At 35.5% G+C, this 20,585-nt stretch overlaps 5 protein-coding genes across 8 annotated transcripts in view; 1 reads left to right on the forward strand and 4 right to left on the reverse strand.

The window, feature by feature from the left end:
- Positions 1-670: 670 nt before the first annotated feature.
- Positions 671-2,654, reverse strand: LOC143906289 (uncharacterized). The gene is made up of 3 exons (XM_077422264.1): positions 2,514-2,654; positions 1,573-2,246; positions 671-1,119 (listed from the first exon to the last, which is right to left on the reverse strand). Exons 1-3 carry the CDS (start codon positions 2,605-2,607, stop codon positions 877-879), a joined length of 1,011 nt encoding a protein of 336 aa, XP_077278390.1. The 5' UTR covers positions 2,608-2,654; the 3' UTR covers positions 671-876.
- A 2,966-nt stretch (positions 2,655-5,620) lies between these two features.
- Positions 5,621-8,192, reverse strand: LOC143906230 (uncharacterized). The gene is made up of 3 exons (XM_077422151.1): positions 7,998-8,192; positions 6,785-7,392; positions 5,621-6,711 (listed from the first exon to the last, which is right to left on the reverse strand). The coding sequence occupies exons 1-3, from the start codon at positions 8,026-8,028 to the stop codon at positions 6,502-6,504; spliced, it is 849 nt and encodes a 282-aa protein (XP_077278277.1). The 5' UTR covers positions 8,029-8,192; the 3' UTR covers positions 5,621-6,501.
- Positions 7,570-10,217, reverse strand: LOC143906228 (uncharacterized). 2 transcript variants are annotated; one of them, XM_077422146.1, is made up of 4 exons: positions 9,850-10,217; positions 8,974-9,683; positions 8,461-8,710; positions 7,570-7,997 (listed from the first exon to the last, which is right to left on the reverse strand). In XM_077422146.1, exons 1-3 carry the CDS (start codon positions 9,878-9,880, stop codon positions 8,477-8,479), a joined length of 975 nt encoding a protein of 324 aa, XP_077278272.1. In that variant the 5' UTR covers positions 9,881-10,217; the 3' UTR covers positions 7,570-7,997; positions 8,461-8,476. The 2 variants fall into 2 exon arrangements, with proteins under 2 accessions (XP_077278272.1, XP_077278271.1); XM_077422145.1 differs by lacking the exon at positions 7,570-7,997 and having other exon boundaries at positions 8,294-8,710.
- A 146-nt stretch (positions 10,218-10,363) lies between these two features.
- The window catches only part of LOC143906229 (vitellogenin-2), a 52,448-nt gene continuing 42,226 nt past the window's right edge, over positions 10,364-20,585 (reverse strand). For 2 of the 3 annotated variants that reach the window (XM_077422147.1, XM_077422150.1), the window contains exons 2-4: positions 12,447-12,634; positions 11,354-12,027; positions 10,364-10,986 (exon numbers count right to left, since the gene is read on the reverse strand). In XM_077422147.1, the coding sequence (XP_077278273.1) occupies positions 10,747-10,986; positions 11,354-12,027; positions 12,447-12,477 (945 nt within the window). In that variant the 5' untranslated portion in view covers positions 12,478-12,634 and the 3' untranslated portion in view covers positions 10,364-10,746. Of the gene's footprint in view, positions 10,987-11,353; positions 12,028-12,446; positions 12,635-18,386; positions 18,428-20,585 lie in introns of those variants that run through there. The other variant, XM_077422148.1, reaches the window with a different exon arrangement.
- Positions 18,975-20,577, forward strand: LOC143906231 (uncharacterized). Its single transcript, XM_077422152.1, has 2 exons — positions 18,975-19,132; positions 19,513-20,577. Exons 1-2 carry the CDS (start codon positions 19,130-19,132, stop codon positions 20,224-20,226), a joined length of 717 nt encoding a protein of 238 aa, XP_077278278.1. The 5' UTR covers positions 18,975-19,129; the 3' UTR covers positions 20,227-20,577.

Here is a 20,585-nt window from a genome sequence, read left to right on the forward strand (position 1 = left end):
AATGCATATTATCGCGATTTGCATAGATATATAGGTACTTTTATTACTTTTTCAAACTTATTTTTCTTATGGATATTAAAAATTCGTTGTCTTAATATCATTAATATTCATTAATATCAAAGTTGCATTGTTATTCCAAGAGGAGACGAAGTAGATGCATGTGAACATGTGATTATAATACATTCATATAATATGTGGAAAAAATTGATCCAAAAAAGGACTAAAGCTGAAAAGTGAAATTTAACGTGACGCAGATTTGAAACGTTTGTATTAATATATGCGATTCGCGATAACGCGATTCAAAATTCTCGAGGGCCATTGCAATTCGACTAATTAGAATTAAGTATCGCGATCATTGAATAACTCTCAATTTACAATGATCATTGTGTACGTATACATTTCATATATAGACACATACGCGCGTATACACACAGATAAAATACACGCACATTCCATATTGCGTATGTGCGTGAAAATGCGTCCATCATTCTAATTATAATTTAATGTATGCGTAATTTAAATAAAAGAAATTTACTACGTACAATTTTATTTTATTAACTAATAGCAATAATACGTAAAATGAAGTTTATTGGAAGAATAACCTTAAGAGGACGTTTGGTTAAAATTATTTTCCACCTATTTTTATCTATATGTTACATATTATTATTTCTATAGTATATAAGTTTCTATTTTTCATTTTTTTATTTGTTACTCGTTATTCTTGTTATACAAGTAATACACGCGTAGGTACAGTAGATTTTTATATATTACTTATCGTATATTAATTGGTACTGAACTTCTATATACACATACAGACTTTTATCGTGATGATTTTCTTTTAGAATTAACTTTATTGTATTCGTAATATTAATATTTTTAATAATTGTTATTATAACGAACAACAGAAATACTTCTTATATCATGATTAGCAAGTATCTCGGTCTCACCCGGTTTCACGATCGCGGGTGGGTGTCTCGTGGCAGGTCGAACGTCTTCCAAGATTACCTTTGCAATTTCGATCACGTTGTACGTTTTATTATTTGAAACCGACGGTCCCTTCCATGTTGTAGACGAACTGAAACTCGTTTCACTGATTTCCATGCGACTAACCGTATGTTCCTAAAAAATGACATAAATTTTAAGAATAATTTTTGATTTCACAATTCTTTTCGAGTACAAAGTATTAAACTATATCATTTTTTGCACTTAATTATATGTATATGAGTCAAAAATATGAAATCTGCAATGTAATATATAAATAGGGACATTTACAAATTTTCGCTTATTTAGAAAATAGTTAAAAAATATTACATTAAACGTTAAATAACAATTATTACATTCAAAGTGATTAAATTTGTCAGTTGAGGTCACACCATAAAAAATGAGTTATATTAAAATCTAATCTTTGCTTGAATTTGCCAAGATTCTTGAAATAAAATTCCGTAAAATATCGTATTAAAAAAAAAATTGAAAACAAATTAAAATTATTATAAGCAATCATAAGAAGCATAAGCCATTCGACGAACTACAATATTGTTTAATATAATTAATTATAATTTACAGATAACTTACCAAATCCACATCCAAGCGTTCGCAGACGACCGTGTCACCGTATCTGCGATAGTAGCTGTCTGCGTAGCAGCTACAATTGTTGAGATTCGTCGTCTTGTCGATGACGAGGGTTTCGGTAGAAGTCATATGCATATTCCACGGTAGTATTTTCAATCGGAAACCGCGATGAGATCTCGTCTCTGCGTTTTCAGTCCCGGTACGATGATACACGTTGAAGGTGACGTTACATTTGCCTATAGTGGATGCAGTTACACCCTCGAATGTGCCGTCTCCGATGTTATTGAAATCGTCACCGGGATGCAGCTGCTCGGCCATCATCTTCAGGATGTTAAGGTCGTAGGTGTGCGTCAGCTGGCTCGTAACGATATTCTCGATGCCTTTCTCGTTAAAGACTAGCTCGATAGGCGCATTGGTGATGTTTCGCCGTCGGTTCACGACATCGCTCTCCTGGCTGATACCAAAATCAAGACCATTGACGTACCGTTGGCTACAGCTCAGAATGTTATTCCTCTTCGGGATGCAATGCAATCGAGAGGTGATACGATAACCAGATGGGCCGCCACACGCTGAAACGTGACGAGGACACTGCGGTGTCCCCGTCACGTTCGTATGAACGGTGAAGACGTACTCGGGTCCATATGGCCACGCACCATCCTTGATGGGAAGTTGCACGACTGAGATAGGAAGAAGATAAAAATTTTCATGAAGCAATTTGTAAAATAATAAGATATCACTTTTATCTTGAATATCATTATTATTACGCAATTATTAATACTTGTTATATTTATCGCGGCTTTGCATTCTGTTTGTAAAATTTGTTATCTGTTATTGAAAGAAAATATTCCTACAAGAATATTGCTGTTCTTCAAATTTTATGAAAGAAAATATATGAGATAGAAGTATAGATTATAATGATACTAAGTTATGAATAATTAACTTACCTAAAAAGAATGGTATAAACGTTGCCACAAACATGTTGCCGTATATATACAAACTGTAGTTTGACGCCACTCTGAATCTTAAAACCGTTTTCATATCGCTTTTATACCGCTATTGTTCAAGGCGTTCTTATTATGTAATTTATTTTAATTCACTCGACTCGCTCCAGCGCTAATTATTACGACGACTTCGTGGAAATGTAACGCACTTGCAACTTTGACCTCTAACAAATTCACTACAATTGCATATTTCCTAGACAAGATTAAGTGTTACAACGTGCTATCTACTCAAATTAGAAATTTGAAACATTTGTTCGAGACATGTTAATGCATTAAAGAACACGTAACAACGTTAAAATAAATGTAGGTATTTCTATAAGAAATATGTCCTGCAGTCAGTTCGTCGCATTTCAGAGCTTATCTATATACGTTCCCGCCGAGCAAATACGCAGCTTCTATTTTTTCTCGTTAACTAATATGTAACAACATTTTATAATTATTTGTCGTCTAATCACATTCGAGAGAGCATGCCTCGCATTAAAGGACACATAACAATGTTAAAATGAACATATTTCTCAAGATTTAGTTGGTCTCGCGTATCGTATTTCGGATCTCCGAATTTCTCGTCCAACGCCGTCCGTCGGCATTCGCAGCTACCTCTCTCTCGTTGGCTAGCATTATGCAACAGCTTTCTATAATTTTTTATCGTTTAATCTTATTCGAGAGAGCCTACGTCGCATTAAAGGACACATAACAATGTTAGAATAAATGTATTTCTCGAGATTTATTTGGTGTCGCGTGTGGTATTTCGGAGCTCCGAATTTGTCACCCAATACCCAACGCCGCCCGTCGGCATTCGCGGCTATCTTTTTCTTGTTATCTAACATTATGCAGCAACATTTTGAAACTCTTTAGCGTCTAATTACATCTGAGAGAGTAAGTCTCGCATTAAAGCATACATAACAATGTTAAAATGAATATATTTCTCGAGATATGACCCACAACCTTTCCGCCGAGCCGGCCGAGCACGAGCACTGCATTAATTCGTATATAATAGTTTCAGTTATTATTCATACATATAGTACATATACATATAAAAAAGTAATTAATAAAAACGTTATTAATTTAACAAACAATAGATATTAATATTAAATTATTATTAAGTATAGTAACGAGAAATACATCGTGCATTCGTTTGGCGCTTGAGAGATCATAAAAATTATGAAAAGACGTTTAGGTTATGAGGAAAGCGAGAATCTCGAGTTTGGAAGTCGTCTGTAATTCCTCAGAAATCGCTCCTGTTACGCGGGAAACATGTTGAGCGAGGAGGTTTTCTTAGTAGGTATTCGAGCAGCGGGACGCCTCCATCGCCATTGGAACGGCGCGCCGGGCGCGCGACGAGGATGCCCAGCCTACGGCCAATCAGAGCGCTGGCAGGTGTGCATAGGAGGGGCAGTAGGCTCCCGCGCTCTGACCAATAGCAGCGTGATTACGAGAAGGCAATGTGGGGAGGCAATACCCGCGCGGCGCGGCGCGCTCCGAATACCTACTGCCACCTCCTCGCTCATCATGCTTTGCTGATACATCAGGAGTAAATTTCCGAGATTTCGCGGTGCGAAATCTGAGTTTCGCCTATCATCCGAATTAATTCTTCTATTAACTTTTATTGTCTTCTAACGTCTCTATACTGATGTGTACAATTAAATTCTTGCTATTTTTTAATTATTATTTTAGATTATAGTATTCTATTAATCTAATTATTAATATAGTTATATTAATTATGTTCTTTTGAATAATTTATGCAAACGCAAAATGCGGCAGAAAGTTTTTCATACCGAAATGTAAAACGCATGCAACAGCATTTTAAAACTCTTTATTGTCAAATCTCGTTTGAGAGAGCATGATTTGCATTAACGGACACATAACAATGTTAAAATAAACGTTCGTATTTCTCGAGATTCTTGTCGTTCGTCACTTTTGAGAGCTATATGTATAATCTTTCCGCTAAACGGTGCCCGATCAGACGGCACTTGTCGCTATTGTTTTCTCGTTGACTAGCAGCGTAATATAGAACGTATTAAGATATCATACGTTTGTTTATAAAAGTGAGATGTATTTAGTTTATTAGTTATTTTGTTAAATTAGTAAAGGGAATCAAATATATGTACATATACATTTCTGCTTGAGATCTGTCGTATTTCTAACCTTCTATGCTGGGTCAATATATGTGTGTGCTATATTTCTTTCTCGTTGTCCTAAATTATTATAGCATTATTCTAAGATTGTTTGTTGTCGACTAATTTGTTAAAATACATAAGAAATAATATCGTGTAAAGAGTCATTAAAAGATTATCACTATATATATATTGTTATAATATTGCGACTTTTCAAGTTTGGAAAATTTACTTTTTTTGTGTAGTATGTGTAATACTTAATATATTCCAGCTTTGTTGAATGTTTTGCGAAAATGCATAAACTAATGAGACATTTTTTTGCAAAGTTGCAGCTTGTTCGGTTAATATGCAGAATTTTAGTTTTGTTGCTCATTATTATAATATTATTATTCTAATAATATTTATTGTCAGATTTCATGTAACGGAGGCATTAATAAATGCAAAATAGTTCATTTATTTTGTTTAAAGAAGTAGATCTTTTGAAAATTATCTATCTTTTTTAGTTATATTTTTTAGGTCATGTTGTTAAACTTATTTCATCACTTACAATTAGTCACAGTGATTATTCCGTCATCGTGTTCCAATATGTAATTGCAATTTTTAAAAATTATATTGTAAATCCCTATTAGGTTTTCCTTATTTCGCACTTAGAACTTAGATACATAAAAAGAACGCGAGTACAAATCTGAAGTCATTAATATTACGAAAATTTTGAAAAAGCAAGTCCTCGTTAAGTGGACATGAACTAATTTGGACATTTTCGTAATTTTCGTGGTATTTATATATATGTATATAACGTAACGCCTGGATTTCTAGTTGAAATATCTATCAAATCTAAATCTAACCAAGCTTTTAATAAGACTTTGAACACGATGACGAACCTTAAATCTTTGCACAATTGTTTGGATATAAAGATAGGAAAGAAGAACGCGTAGATTTATTTGAAAAATATTTAATAATAAACATTGACAATATACAGAGAAAATACGCCATAAGAAGTCGCTATGGGATTAATAAGAATCTAACAACTGGTCCAGACTTACAAAATATCAAATCAGACAATGATAAAGGTGTCACGTGTCACACCTTATATTCCTATCAATATTTCGCAAATAAAGTTCATCGAGTTGACCATATATTCCTGCTCTCTTATACCTCTTTTCTTTATTTATTCTTTTACCGATTCCCATTAATTTCTCTTGCGAGACATTTTTCCTTCATTTGTCATTTTGTCTTCGGGCTACCTTGTAATAACGATTAATTAATTTTGTGCTCTTGATTTCACCAATTTGTGGAGAAGGGGTACGAGTTTCTCGCTCATCCGTCACGCGCGCACGCACACACAGCACACGTTAACACACGCACGCATCATGTCTCATATATAGATATACATTAAACTTTACACGCACGCGTTACTAGAAATATCATCATTAATAATAACGTCCTAATGTCATGGAACATCTTTCATTAATTTTTCTTGCAATAATTCGAAAAGAATAGCACGACGCTGCCGTGTCCGCTCGAGACAGTTTTCGCTTTAGGACACACGTCGATCGAATTATACGTTCATTCTCGTGTCGATCCTATACAATCGTACGACAAGAGAGAGATCCCCCGGCAGCGCCCTGCTCAAATACCTAGGATATGTGCTTGTAAGATGTGTCGTTATGTAGTCATGTATTCATCTAGATTCATAGTGACAGCTAGTTGACGTAGCCCTACGTCTACTTTCCTTCGCTGAATACTTTAACATAAAAGTGACGGTTGACGTAGTTCTACGTTGTGCGGCACAGTTGTTACTGTGCCCGTTTTTTTTTTTATTTAAAATTAAAATCGATCAGTTTGCCGTGGAGAAGAGTCGGAAGTTTATTTTGCGCAGGTTTAATGCTGTTCAAATTAATCTGTATTAGTTCTTTTAATGACGACACCTCAAATTTGTATCCAACCAAACGTTTTGCTTTTCCATCGAATTCGGTGAAGGTTTCAAATTTGTTTGAATGGATTTGTATTTTGCTGACAAATCTTTCCTGCAAAAATTGTAATGCAAAAATTTTATATACACTGCATGGTACATGCACTTATATATATATATATACGTACCATTTCTAAAATTTCCATTGTGAAATCGATATATCGCGGTGAATTAATACATTCTGTCCGAGATTTCTCAATCGAGAGAGTCGTTCCAGGTTTCGCATCGGCCAACGGTAATATCACGAGCCGAAAATCGGCATTTTCTTTCTCGAGCGTGTCCGTCTCGAGTTTTTCACGTGTGATATCATACGTGGTCGCGCAATTTCCCATTGACGAATTCTCCCTGGTCGTAAACTGCGACATGCCAATTTTGCCCTGATCGACAATCACGTTAAACTGATTGGCGATCTTTCGGAGGATGTTGACGATTACTGTGTTAGACAATGGAAGGTCGATTATCAGGCCTTTTACGCCATGCTTGTTAAATTTGATTTCAAACGTTCCTCTTGCTAGTATTTCTCGCGTTATGTTGTAATTATCCGATTCCGTAAAGTTGGTCAAATAGCAGAATAGATTGTCCGGCATTTTGGGACGACATTTTACCGTAGAAATCAATTGTACCTGCTCAGGCTTATGGTGCTCATGAAAGTTTAGTATATAAGTGATGTTCAGGTCGTACAAGTATTCTGGCCCAAACGTCCATTCCGACGTGTCGTTGACAACTACGTTGGCCGCTGAGTAAATATGACGGAAAATTTAATCAAATTTAATATATTAACATACCTGTCGTTAAGAAGATATAAATTTTTGTAAATAAAATTTCCTAATCTCTCTAATCATGTACGAGATACTTACCCCTCCCTCTCTAATTTTCTCATTTTTCGGAAAATTTTATTCTAAACCTCTACTAATTTTTAAGCTTCTCTCTCTCAGTAAAAATATTGAAAAATCAATAATGTAGACACGTCTCAAACCAGTTACTTATATTAATACTATTAATAAAAGACACAATTTTAATTGTAAGACAGATTATAATGATTCGTCAAGAACAGTAGCATTTTTAAGAAAAATCCAGGCAGATAAATATATCTAAATAGTCATATTTGAATTTCCCCGACTAGCTGTTCTTTTTTATTTTATTTTATTTTACTTTTGTTACATATATTCCATCAATTTTTAAAATATCTGCAATATTGTATAAGATCGAGTGCGCGATAATATATATATGTTGCACTTGTTTAAACGCGATTTCGCATTCGGATAGAATATGCGGCGAATGCGACGTTAGAATGGTAGTCACTTGGATTCAGGCAGTTGTACTTGTTGATGGCTTACCAACCTAGGAAAAACGGGATCAGGATGACGTTCATCTCTACGCTTCGTTATGCACGTCGATACTACTCTTTTTACACTCCCACGCTTCTTTATATTAGAACCTGCTCATGATTTAACAGCCTAACATTCAACAGCGCTTGCGTCTCTAATGAGACGCTATATGACTACACGTGACACATAAACGTTTATGATCGTATGCATGTACGATCATAAATTATACGATAATATAATGTAGGCAACGTTTATGTTCACGAAACTAATATTTGCCCTGATTAATTCCATCGAAATAAAAAATTTACATTATTATACATTCTAAAGCGTTTATTTATGACATCGTACCATATAAAAAAATGTTATACTATTTTTTTAAAGATATATACTTCACTCTTTATAGAAGTTTAGACTGAGAATTAGGCGTTCTGTTCACAATTATATATCTTGCAATTATAATTATAAGATAAACGTACGTGATTTGATTTCGGATTATGCGTCTTCCGCAATAGTTTGTAGATTTGAAAAAGCAAATAGACTCGTCGAGGCTGGGTTTTGGATTTCTGGCAGAGAAGATCGGGCAAGATCTATTCGCTTCAATTTTAAACTTATCTTTTGGTAAGGTCGCATAATCCGCGAATTATTTACCGTTTTCATTACACCCTCCGATATCGTGTAGGATACGAATCTGTCTCTTGAGATCGTGATATGACTGATGGAAGTGATCTAAAAGTAAAAAAAAAGAATTTTTTAATATAAAAATGTTGTTCATGCCGATCGAAATTATTGCGTGTTTTAAAGAAAAGAAAATTTTTTAACAAGTTATTTATTATTTTGGAGGGTACAAATTATTAAGAAGCAGATTATTTCAGAATCTTTAACGTTGCAAATTTTGATGTATTAATATTCTTTCTTAAATTTCCAAGAATTGTACTTTTTTTATTTATACTACCAAATGGAATAACTTTAAAATATTCTCATTATCGTACCATATCCATGTAAAGTTGCCTGTCACCGTGACTATAATCCTCCTGATTTCCAAAAAAGTATATCGTTCTTCGCGGGCATTTTTTCGGCTGTCGGATTTTTTCCACCTGAAATCTTTCCATGGCTAAAGAACGCGCGAGGTCTTCGCTCGAGGACATGAATCCAATCTCGAAATTTTCGTTCTTCTCGGTAGAATCATCATCACTTTCCTCGGAATTCGGATTCGTAACGATCTTAACGTCGACTTCGCAGTGACCCACTGTCGAATTTTCCATAATAGTAAATCTATCGCGACGTTCCTGCATCTCGAAACCGACGTTCAGCTGGCTGACTATGATCTTGATCATGTCAAGCCTATATCTAGGAATTGACCTAGGCACCACTAGATTCTCGATACCCCTCGAATTGAATCTGATTTCGAAGGGCTCACTGCCCACGAATTTGTATCTCGTGGGTATAAAATCCTTAGCGTTCGAGCATCTATTGTCATTCGGTTCGGGACGTTTGATCCGGGAGTTCTGGAAGTGGCAGCTAAGACTGTCGTCTCCCTTAGGTCGACACTTGAGCTCGGTGGCGGTCATAGAGCAAAAATTGTCGTTCTCCTGAACGATGTTGGCCAGGGACATGTTCACGAGAACGTCGTACGTGCATTCCGGACCGTACATCGCCCATTCGGACTGCCGATGGGCATCATCGACAGTAATATTTGCAACTGTGACATAACATATAGTCAAGTAAGCGAGATCGGTATGGATACAAATAAGTTATGAGATATAATTGTGAAATAAGTATAAATTATATGGATTGTTGAATTTAAAAAATTATTCCATTTTCTCTACGTTAATGATTCACCGATGAAACAAATTTTAAGAACGTACCTAGAAAAAATGGCAGAATCGTCACCAACATAGCTGATATCTGTTCTTTGACTGATGCTTCTGTCTGTCATCTGCCTCCTCTTTATACGAAAGATAACCGATTCATATCCTTGAAAATAATTTCACGGCGTACCATTTCCGCTTAGATTCTGCAGATGTCTTCCGTATTGGTTGCGATAAGAGCATTGCCTTCGTACTTAGGATTGCTTTAATAATAGCATGCATCGCAATCGACAGCAAGGTTTAAATTGATAAATTTACCATTTGTCCTGTTTTTATCTGCTCTCGTTGACGACTGTTTGCGCATATACATATCTTTATATATATATAAGTTAAAAGGAATTTTGAAACATTGAACAACCTGGTTTGCAAATGACATATGTATGTATAATAATAAATAACATTCACAGAATTGATTTAGAAAATTGTAACTTTTGTAATTAGAAATCGGATCAGAAATCGGATATTGATTAAAAAACAAATTTTGATAAAGTGTGCAAAGATATAATCAATATAAATTTAATATAGACTTTTATTTCTTGCCGTTCTTACAATATTATACAAGTATTAAAGCTTTATTCTCACATATAAAAATTCAACATTTCATGGTTATGTGTGACTTTGCTTATTAATTATTGTCAACATTAGTACGATATAATTTAATTTATAATTATGCCAGATGTCATTCACACGCAACATAAATATTTGCAATATGTTCAACGTAAAAAATGTAATATTGCACAATTCCATTATTGCATAACCGTTTGAAATTTAGATAATAGAAGAAAAAATAATCAAAATAAGTCACTTTGCGACAAGTGAATTTCTTAATTTCGCCTTTCATATCAAACGTTCGTTATTTGTTCGTGCACTATGTAGCACCGACAGTGAAACTATTTAGTTATCTTCCTCGGACGAATCGTCGATTAACCACCTGCCTATGAAGATACTAGCGGGTTCAGCTTCTTTCACAGCTGGCGGTTCGCTCTCCGCAGCTTGAATGGATTCGAGCCTAAGCCGTACGTTCTCATAAAGAGTCGTTACCACTGCTTCAGTTATTTTACTCGTCGTTATCACGTTCGATGTACCGGATACAAATTCTGTCGATGTTACGATGATGTGACCATCCGACAAACTCTGCAGTGAGAAAAAAAAAAGAGATTAGACTCAATTATCACAGCAATTAAGCGCATGCCCAGTGAACATAATGTCTCAAATCGGGAGATATGACGTCTTAAAGACATATCTCGTACACATCACCCGATTTGAGACATGCGTGTTGTCTGGGTAATAACGTATTAAACATTACTGCATATTGTGCTTTAATTAAATTATATTTTAATTTAAATTTATACTAACAATAAGTTGGAGTTAATTCAAAAAGTATTAAAAAGTTAATCATCCGTCAGAGTTTACAGTAATCTTCATGTTTTACAGAGAAACGTTCAATTTACAAGTAATTAACGTAAAAATAAATGTACTTAAGCGGCAGAAATGTGCTTACAATATCAGATATAATGTCGCTCTCTTCCCTGAAGCTCTCGGCACTGCCGAAGAAATATGGCACTTTATGCTCGCACATATGCAGGTTCCGGACCTTCCGTATCTGCACCAACTTGCCGTCCTTGAGGCCGAAGACCGGCCTAAGCGCATAGCTGGGTTTCGCGTACAACAAACGTCCCCCGGGCTTCTTATCGATTTTGAAGGTGGTGTAACACTCGCCCTGAGTGAAGTTCTCCATCACGTCGAAGGAATTGTCGCTTCCGATGCCATCGAACATGGCACCTATGCTCAACTGGCCCACGATCATGCGGATCATGTCCAGCTCGCGCGGCTGAATATTCTCGTTCACCACCAGACCATCCAACCCCCGCTTGTTGAACTTGATCTCAAACTGATCCTCGTTAACCTCGTAAGCTGGCTGCCGATTTATCGGGCCGGGTGGCACCACCGGTTCCAACGGGTCCAGACTATCCACGTGGAAGCTGCTCGCCTTGGAGTCCTCGAAGTGGCAGCTCAACGTGTCACCGCTCTTCGGCTGGCAGATCAGTTTTGACACCAAGTTTAGCCGCACGCTACCATAGACACCCTCCTCTGGAATCGCCGTGCAGTTCACCTCGACTTGGAACGTGTATTCCGGTCCATGTTCCCATGGCTTGTCCACGGTGAGATGCGCGGCTGAAAAAAAAAAGGTCATTATGTCATTGCGCGCACTGAACAAGTTACGACAGCTGATCAAGCGACGTTTATTATTCGACTAGAAAAAGATTGAATGGGCCGGTTAAGCATGAATGAACCTAGATTAGAGTAGTGGTGACGTCAAACGGGCCGACCGCGACGGTTAAATCTACGGTTAAATATTTCAATTGCCTAGTGTTTTTCATGTTTCTGATGGATATTATAATATCCATCATATTGTTCGGTTACGCAATCGATTGTTCGATTCGCGACACGCCAATTCGGACGCGTATCATTGTGGCTATCGGTACTTACAATAGGACGCTCTTTGACAAAACGAGAATCGATCACAAAGTACCGGAAATGGCGAACGCGATTCGAGTCGCTAGGCAGGTGTCACAATAATCCCAAATTCTCACCTAAAAAGAACGGTATCACTACCACGTTCATGGCGACACCGTGCAACGTTGATCTACTTTAATGGAGTTACTGATGTACGGGCTGCTCTTATACGAGTGGCTAAACTGCACTACTGACCTCTTCTTACGATTAGCCAGCTCCAATTTATCCAAACCCGTTCTCTATTTGGCACGGAAAAATAAAGCGTCTGCAATGCATAAGAATAACATCTTTAGAGATCAACGATGGCATAGCGATGACGTGCGGATAAGCAATAAATAACGATTAAATATATGGCTTTGCGGATTCGATTATTTGTCGACGTAATTGGATAAACTCTATTTTCAAGCGCACATGTGTTATATTTATAAATGTAAGAGAAGTAGAAGAAAAGACATTTGTGTGAAATAAGAATAATAATAAGTTTAATGAAAAATAGGCGATCAAGAAAGTCACTTTTTGACTATATTAGTTATTTAAATTAATTTTTCTAATTGGTCTCGCTAATATCCGTCGTGATTTATCTACGAATAGATGTCCAAAAGATTTCTTATCACAAATTGTACCTGTCGTTTCATATCCATGAGATTAAGAATCGCAATTTCCATGTAATTTTTACGAATATTAGAAGTAATTCTATTAGGTATTATAATAAAATATTAGAAGCTTCTAAAAAATATCACAAATATATACGCAAAAAGAAAAAATCGCGCATTAAAATTTTCCCGTTAGATTTCGATCTGCCCTTCGCGGATAATCGCTGACACTGACAATAGGCAGTGATGAGTCTTAATCGAATAAATCGAGTGGACCTAACTGACCCAGGAGAAACGGCACTCTAACGAAATCTATCGTGTTGATACGAAACGATTCGGTCACATACTATCAGTCGAGAGTTTAACGAACCGGTGCACCAATAAGAGTAATATCTATCGCTATACACACTGTTAATTAATATACATATGTGTATATACATTATAAAAATATAAAATCCTTTAGGATGTGCATGTGGATAAATATAGCAATAAAATTGGGATCGCAAGCTCTTGTTGGCGGAATGGAGTACGCGTGCCCCGTAATATATGTCGTAAGACTCGGTGCAATCGCGTCATAATTGAGACGTAAAATATTTGAACGGCCGATACCTACAACGGAGTACGTTTATTGACCCAAGGTCATTGTAATGATTTCATAAGCGATGAAGTGCGCTCGTCATGCGCGGTCTATGGACGATTTAGCAAAAGCAAACGTCGATATAGCAATCCTGTGCGCTAACATAGGAGGTCTGTATGTAACGCATCTCTTCCTTCGCAAGTTCTTGAATTAGAAGTGTATCCGAAAAATTATTTACAGAAATGATAAATCAGGTTGATTGATACGTTTGTGTGAGCGTCGCAAATTTAAGAAAGAGCTTGCATTATTACAAAATTTGCGAAGAAAATGTAACTTGTGGAATATCTTTGTGCGGCTAATACTCGAGCAAGAAAGTGGAGTTCTCGCGGATCAAGTGACATAATTTTGCCATTAGCACATGGATAAGACAATGATCTCGTTTGTGATATTTAAGTAGGTAAGATGACCGATAAGAAATGACATATAAGTTGGCTTATACTTATGCTGCTTAAGCACTTTAGCTTGAAGACCACCGAAATAGATTTTTGCATTTTAGTCAATTTGCTATATTTAGCTCTTCATTTTATATATACAATTACAATTATTATTGTACAAAAATAACACAAAATATAATTTTATTTTAAATTATTCGTATTGCATAAGTATGATGTATTATAATTAATTGAGGAGATTGTGTGAGGAGAATCAGGAATGTGGAGAATTTTTTTAGGTTTTTTTCACTAGTTAGTTTTTGAGATATATAATACTACAACATTAAAGAATCTTGAACTTTGTTATAAATGATCTAAAAACTAATCGGTGGCAAAATTTAAAATAATTTACATGATAATATTATTTATAAAACAGTTTGTATGTACATATTCAAACGGCACAAAGATTGCTTTTAAAAATTGCAATAATTTCTTCGTATTGATAACAATATTACAATGTTCGACTTTCAAATAGAACCAATATGGCCATCTAGTAGTACAATTCTGCAACTGAAACCAAGTTCTTCTCACAATCGGACGGTAATTACGTAATTTCGAGAAATCAAATACCGATATCAAATATACAGGAATTAAGAATTGTATAATTTTCACGAAAAAAATGCGGAAACGAGCGGAAGAAACTTTAGCTGATATATCCTTCGGAATTAATCTTTCATGATCTCCGACATCGAGGTAAATCGAACATAATGATTTAATTGTGACAGTATTATATCTTGAATGTACTTCCTGTTTTACTAATTGTACAAGAATTTATATATACATAAAAAAATTAAAGATTACTTGATAAATCGCGTGTTATGTTAACAACTTAATTTTAACATAGACATGAATATATTCTATTATGATATTTTATATTTATGTATATTTATGTAAAAATTTTATGTAATTATTGCTAATAGATCTGTATACGTATGTATGTAATGTATATATGTATCGCTTAAAATGTATGTTCTGCGTAATTAACGAAAATTTTAAATGGAACTGTAGTTCCCCTAGAATTTTAAGTTTGGAAATTTTAACACAAAAATCGATAAAGTATCAAGAGAACATAATCGGCAAAGAGGATGCACTATGTATAAAATTATATATTTCACAATTTTGTAAAACCCACCATTTAAAAGTAAATATTTAAGACTGAAAGAAACTTGATAGTATAGATTAAGATTGATAAATGACTGTGGAATAATGGGGCTTACGTAACAATGTCACGACTAGTTTCGCCGTACCATCCTGGCACAAGGAAATCGAACTGTTGCATTTATAACGTACCTTCCTCCTGCCTATTCCTGTACATTTATCGATTCAAGAGAACGGCGTGTTTATTTTATCTCTTGTCTATCTATATGCCTCTTGTAAGAATTATAATTTTTTAGAAAGTGGTTGTGTGCATGTCATACAAGAATCTCGAGATACATTTAAAATATAATCGTGAAAGCTTTTTGGAAATAAAAGATATGTACAATTCAAGAAAAATAATACTCTATTATTCGCACACACAATCTTTTATATTCACCATTTTTTAAGTAAAAATAAACAAATACTATTATTGAGTAATATAGATTAGCATATTTCATTATGCTAAAGACACTATGTTTAAATTTAAAATTGATTTCCAATACACTTCCTTATCGATGATTCTGCGTCGTTGTATTATATAATTTTTGTTCGATGACAAAAAAAAATCCGTCACAAATCACGAACAGTTATTTTTATAATATCGTATGATTTAAATTTTATTTCATGTTATATGCCACAATACGATGACGAATGCGATTAGACGATAATTTATTATCTAAGGTTTTTCGATATAATTATTATTGCACTATTAATTTTATTATTACTTAATTAACAGCTATATTGCTTTATTATAATGTTCGACTATAAAAAGATTTATAATTATATATAATTTATTCTTATATGATTGTTTTATATATATCTATAATATATAAATAAAATATAATAATAATGACAATAACAAATTACATAAATAATATAATAAATAGGGAGGTTGTATATATTTATTCATAATTTAATTTAAAATTTCGAGTAACTACTAGTGCGCGAAACGCGCAGGAATACATCACTATTTACTTTACTATATTTCTTTATTGATCTGCATATATCAAAGATCATCGTTTTTCATTCGTGTAGGCGATTATCTGACGCGCAGTTATTCCAATGACGTATAGGTGATTCCGAACTTTACACAGTGACTTATGTTATAAACCCACGTGGCAAGTTTTTAGGCGTGTCGAGGTTGATTTGTACAAATATGTAATACGGAATAAATATAATAAATTTTTTCGCTAAAGCGTTTATCTGAAGTATTAATAAAAATATTCGTCTCATAAAAATAAATTAGCATTTGTTTAGAATATATAATATTCAAGTTATAAATGCGGGCAAATCTATGTTGAGATCCATTTTTTAGCCACTTATATTTATCATAGAAAATGATCTTAAAACTCAATTGTCTCATCGTGATCGAGCAGTTTTGCCATTTGCACGAATCTGATGACAACAAATGTTCATGAAAGTCGTACTGCAAACGAGATTTCGCTTTATCATTTTTAACGGGAACTGTGACTTCTCGCTGGTAACTCACGGTGAAATTTATCACGCCTGATAGCTCAAAGCTGGTTGGGAAAAACCCAGTTCAGCACCGTTTCCATTAAAACCCGCAGCAGCAAGCGGCCTTTAATTCCCACAATCTGATTCCATCGTGGTCGGACGAGAAGAACAATGGTAAACACGTTTTGCTTTAACTGTATTTCTGTTTCGCGTGACCGCGATTTGCGAGAAAATCGTAAAAGCGCTCTCGATTAGATGCACAAGCACGAAGGCAGTGTAATTCACAAAGAGAAGCATCGTATGCCTCATCTAATCACTTCTGAGAAAATTTCGTTGCCATTTAGAGTGACTTAAAATGTGGCTGAAGATACACTGTCTACGTCAATTTTCTATTGTAATGAGTAAGTTTCTATCGTAAATTATATATAAATATATTCGTATTGGACATACATGCACGTGGCATGAAGTACTATTATATATATTATTATAAATTAAAAATCTTAATTTTACGTAATGTGGCTTAGTACGTTACTGAAATTAAACTTCTCGTGCCTACGCTACTTAAGTGTTTTTCAAGACATCCCGTTCAGATTACTGATCTGGTATTTCCGCGTTGATACGCCAACGGCAAAACTGCAAAGAGTGAACGTTGTCACAGAACGAGAGAAAAAAATTTGTTCGTTCCAAGAACCGACAAAAAAACCGCGGCTCGAACGTGAAAACCGCGCGAAGATAAAAATCTGAAGACAAAAGTCGGAATACAACGGAAAAACGAGTTCCAAGAAAATCTTCAGAGGAAAATGTACTAATTTTCCATCCTTCTGTCGTTCCTGTATGTCATTAAATGTTTGTGTCGCTGTTTTGTAATTACCATATTTCACGCGAGTTATCGATAGAAATTATAAGCGAACTTATATAATTGCGACACCCGAGATATTTTTTATGTGAATAAGTGCTGCACATAAGCTTGGAGAAATAATGTAATATTTATCAAAGTACTATCTATATTGAATGTTCTGCGAATGATTTGTGATAAAAGATTTGCAAAATATGTAATTCTTGAGATTACTGCAACATTACTCCCATTTCTTCGTATAATGATCGAGAATCTTTAGTTAAAAGCGACATGTGAGAATTTAGTTGATACGTCACAAATAATAAGATAATTTTTATCTTCCATATATCTTTTTTATTACGCGTATGATAAAGATTACGTTGCCATGAACTGCCGATCGTACAAATAATTTTTGCAATCCGCTTTTGCTTTCGTACGTTGCTTATCTTTTAGACATTAACGAGAAATGACGGCGCGCTCCAACAGGGATCTATGAAAATATGCTGGCATTAAAAGTATCGATACTTTCCAGAGGTCTTTGTAAGGTTACGGCATCGTTTGAGATATCATTTTTTACTAATGTTTCTCGTTAATGTAATTAAATAATCGCATCGAAATTGCCGCGTGGATTTTGCTGCTATCGCTGTTCCAGGCAGAAATTCATCGCGAATAAACAACTCGTATCTCTTTCTTCACGAACAATATCTGCGGATTCGCAATGACATGGATTTATTGACTTAATTAAATTCAACATCTTGTTAAAACCGCAATAAAAAGCCACGACAAATATGGGCGTAGATATAACGTGCTGGCGAGGCTAGAAAAGCATGAAATTTGTCAGTGTTGCTGACAATGCTGGCCTTGCAATTTCACGGTTCGCTATTCAGACATGATTATTCCAAAATTCTCATAATCTTTCGAATGCATACCTGGGAAATAAGTTACGAAATTCTAAATTTCGTATTCTCTAGAATGTCTATATAGAAAATTGTAATTCTGAAAAAGTGAAAAGATAAGTCAAACTGAATGGCTGCAAATCCGAATTTCAAGGTATTATTATTTATCAATTTTTTTTCTTCGATATTATAGAAAAGCTTGATATGCAATAGAAAGAACAAAACCTTGTTTTATATATATAGTATATATTCCACATACTCCTGTGTTTAGAATCACATTTAGCAAATAATATCACCAAGTCTTGTGCGAATTCGAATTTAGGGACTTCACTGATCGCGGAATTTACGCGCGTGAATGAACCAAGATCGAAAGAATGACTGACGACATAACTTGAACGTCGTGATAAAAATTGCGAGTTCATTTTCTTCGCTCGAAACTTGGCTTGCGGATGCGCGTTCAGGGAATATTTTCTTATCCGGCGGTGATGATTTATTTACATCACTTTGCAGACTTTAACGTCCAGCAAGATAACGCAAATCCAACGACTGGGGGAAGTTGCAGTCAAGTTTCTCACAGACGCATGACTCGTCGGTTTCGTAGTGGGGATCACGGTAAAATCGAGCGATTTATATAGAAGAAGGAATGCTCGCCACACCAGCATTTGAGTTTCGAACGGTGAATCGCACGATCGTTAAATCTCCCAGTCCCGTTGGATATCACTGGTGAATTTGCGTGTTTATCGTGTTTACTAAACGCCTCGAAATATTTGACAATCATGGTAAATAGACTTTTCTAACGTGGTATATTCTCTATAATGATTATTCCCATTAAGAAAATAATTTCTGTAATTTCTATAATTTCTCTAATTTTAAATAATTTTTTTTATAACCAAACATTTACAAAGAGAGGGAAAAAAAGAGGAATTTATTGTTTCTCAATGAAGAATATTATGTATTAGTATTTATATTATACTATGTGTAATTTAGAAGAGAGATTGTTTGGATAATTTATATTTATTTCAGTATCAACGTTTAGTAAATAATAATCTTCCCAAATAATTTAAATTTGTTAAATGATGCAGATACGAAATTCTTATGATTCTTTTACCGTATAATGATTCTTCGTCCATCGAAATTGAGATTATTTTTCCCATTACAGCTGAAATACACCGTACTCTTCACCACTGTGTTCTGCATGGTGCAGTCGCAACGGCCGTGGCACGCTGGGAGCGGTTCTCGTCTGCCTCAAGTTCTGCCTCAATATATCGATGAGCGAATAGCGGCGGAGCAAGCGGCTCAAGCAGGTCCAGCAGCTCAAACAACTCAAGGGAACCAAACCATACCGAATCAAGGGATTCAAGGAACCTCGGGGAGCCAAGGAGCTCAAGAAATTCCTGTGCGCCAAGGGGCACAAGGAATCCCAGTGAATCAAGGAGCTCAAGAAATTCCAGTGCGCCAAGGGGCACAAGGAATCCCAGTGAACCAAGGAGCTCAAGGAATTCCAACTTATCAAGGGGCTCAAGGAATTCCAACTTACCAAGGGGCTCAAGGACAAGGAAGTTCAGCGGGACAAGGAGTTCGAGGAACTCCGACAACCGGTACCGGTAACACGCTGCTCGGAAACCGAATTGACAGTGGAGATGGCGGTTTTGCAGCTGCACCGCCTCTGAGCGCGACCATAAATCCAGCTGATCTACCGGTCGATGCTCACGGCGATATTGACCTGGTGAACAGGATCAAGACCTGGCCGAGGGACAAGCAACCCTTCTGGTACATCAACTGGCAGGCGATCCAAGCCCATCGTGGCGACGCGAACAACACTGGCCAGCCAGCTCAGACGCAACCGAACTCGAGATCGTTCTTCGCGGGTTAAGACTTTAAGACACCGGACGAATTCTAAATCGGACAATCGACAACAAGACTGTAAATTTAAGCATTTGCTTCTAGCAGTAAGATAAGGATCGTCGATATTTATGGTCGTTGACGACAGCGGTTATTCCTAGTCAAAATCGTCTCTTTGGAGAAATACGCGATTTCACAATCGTACGTTTTCGAAGAGTCGTCAAACAGAATTATTTATATCGATCCGGTTTCTCGAGGACAGAGGATTCGGATTTTCGGACGCGATCGAAACAAAGGTCACGTGATTGTGCGAATTCGCATGACTTATTGCTTTTATATACAATAGAATTAGTGACCGAATTTTTATACAAAAAAAAAAGAAGTAATGAT

This window comes from Temnothorax americanus, unplaced genomic scaffold (assembly GCF_048541705.1).
Source record: "Temnothorax americanus isolate GAGA-0224 unplaced genomic scaffold, ASM4854170v1 Scaffold7, whole genome shotgun sequence".
NCBI lineage: Eukaryota > Metazoa > Arthropoda > Insecta > Hymenoptera > Formicidae > Temnothorax > Temnothorax americanus.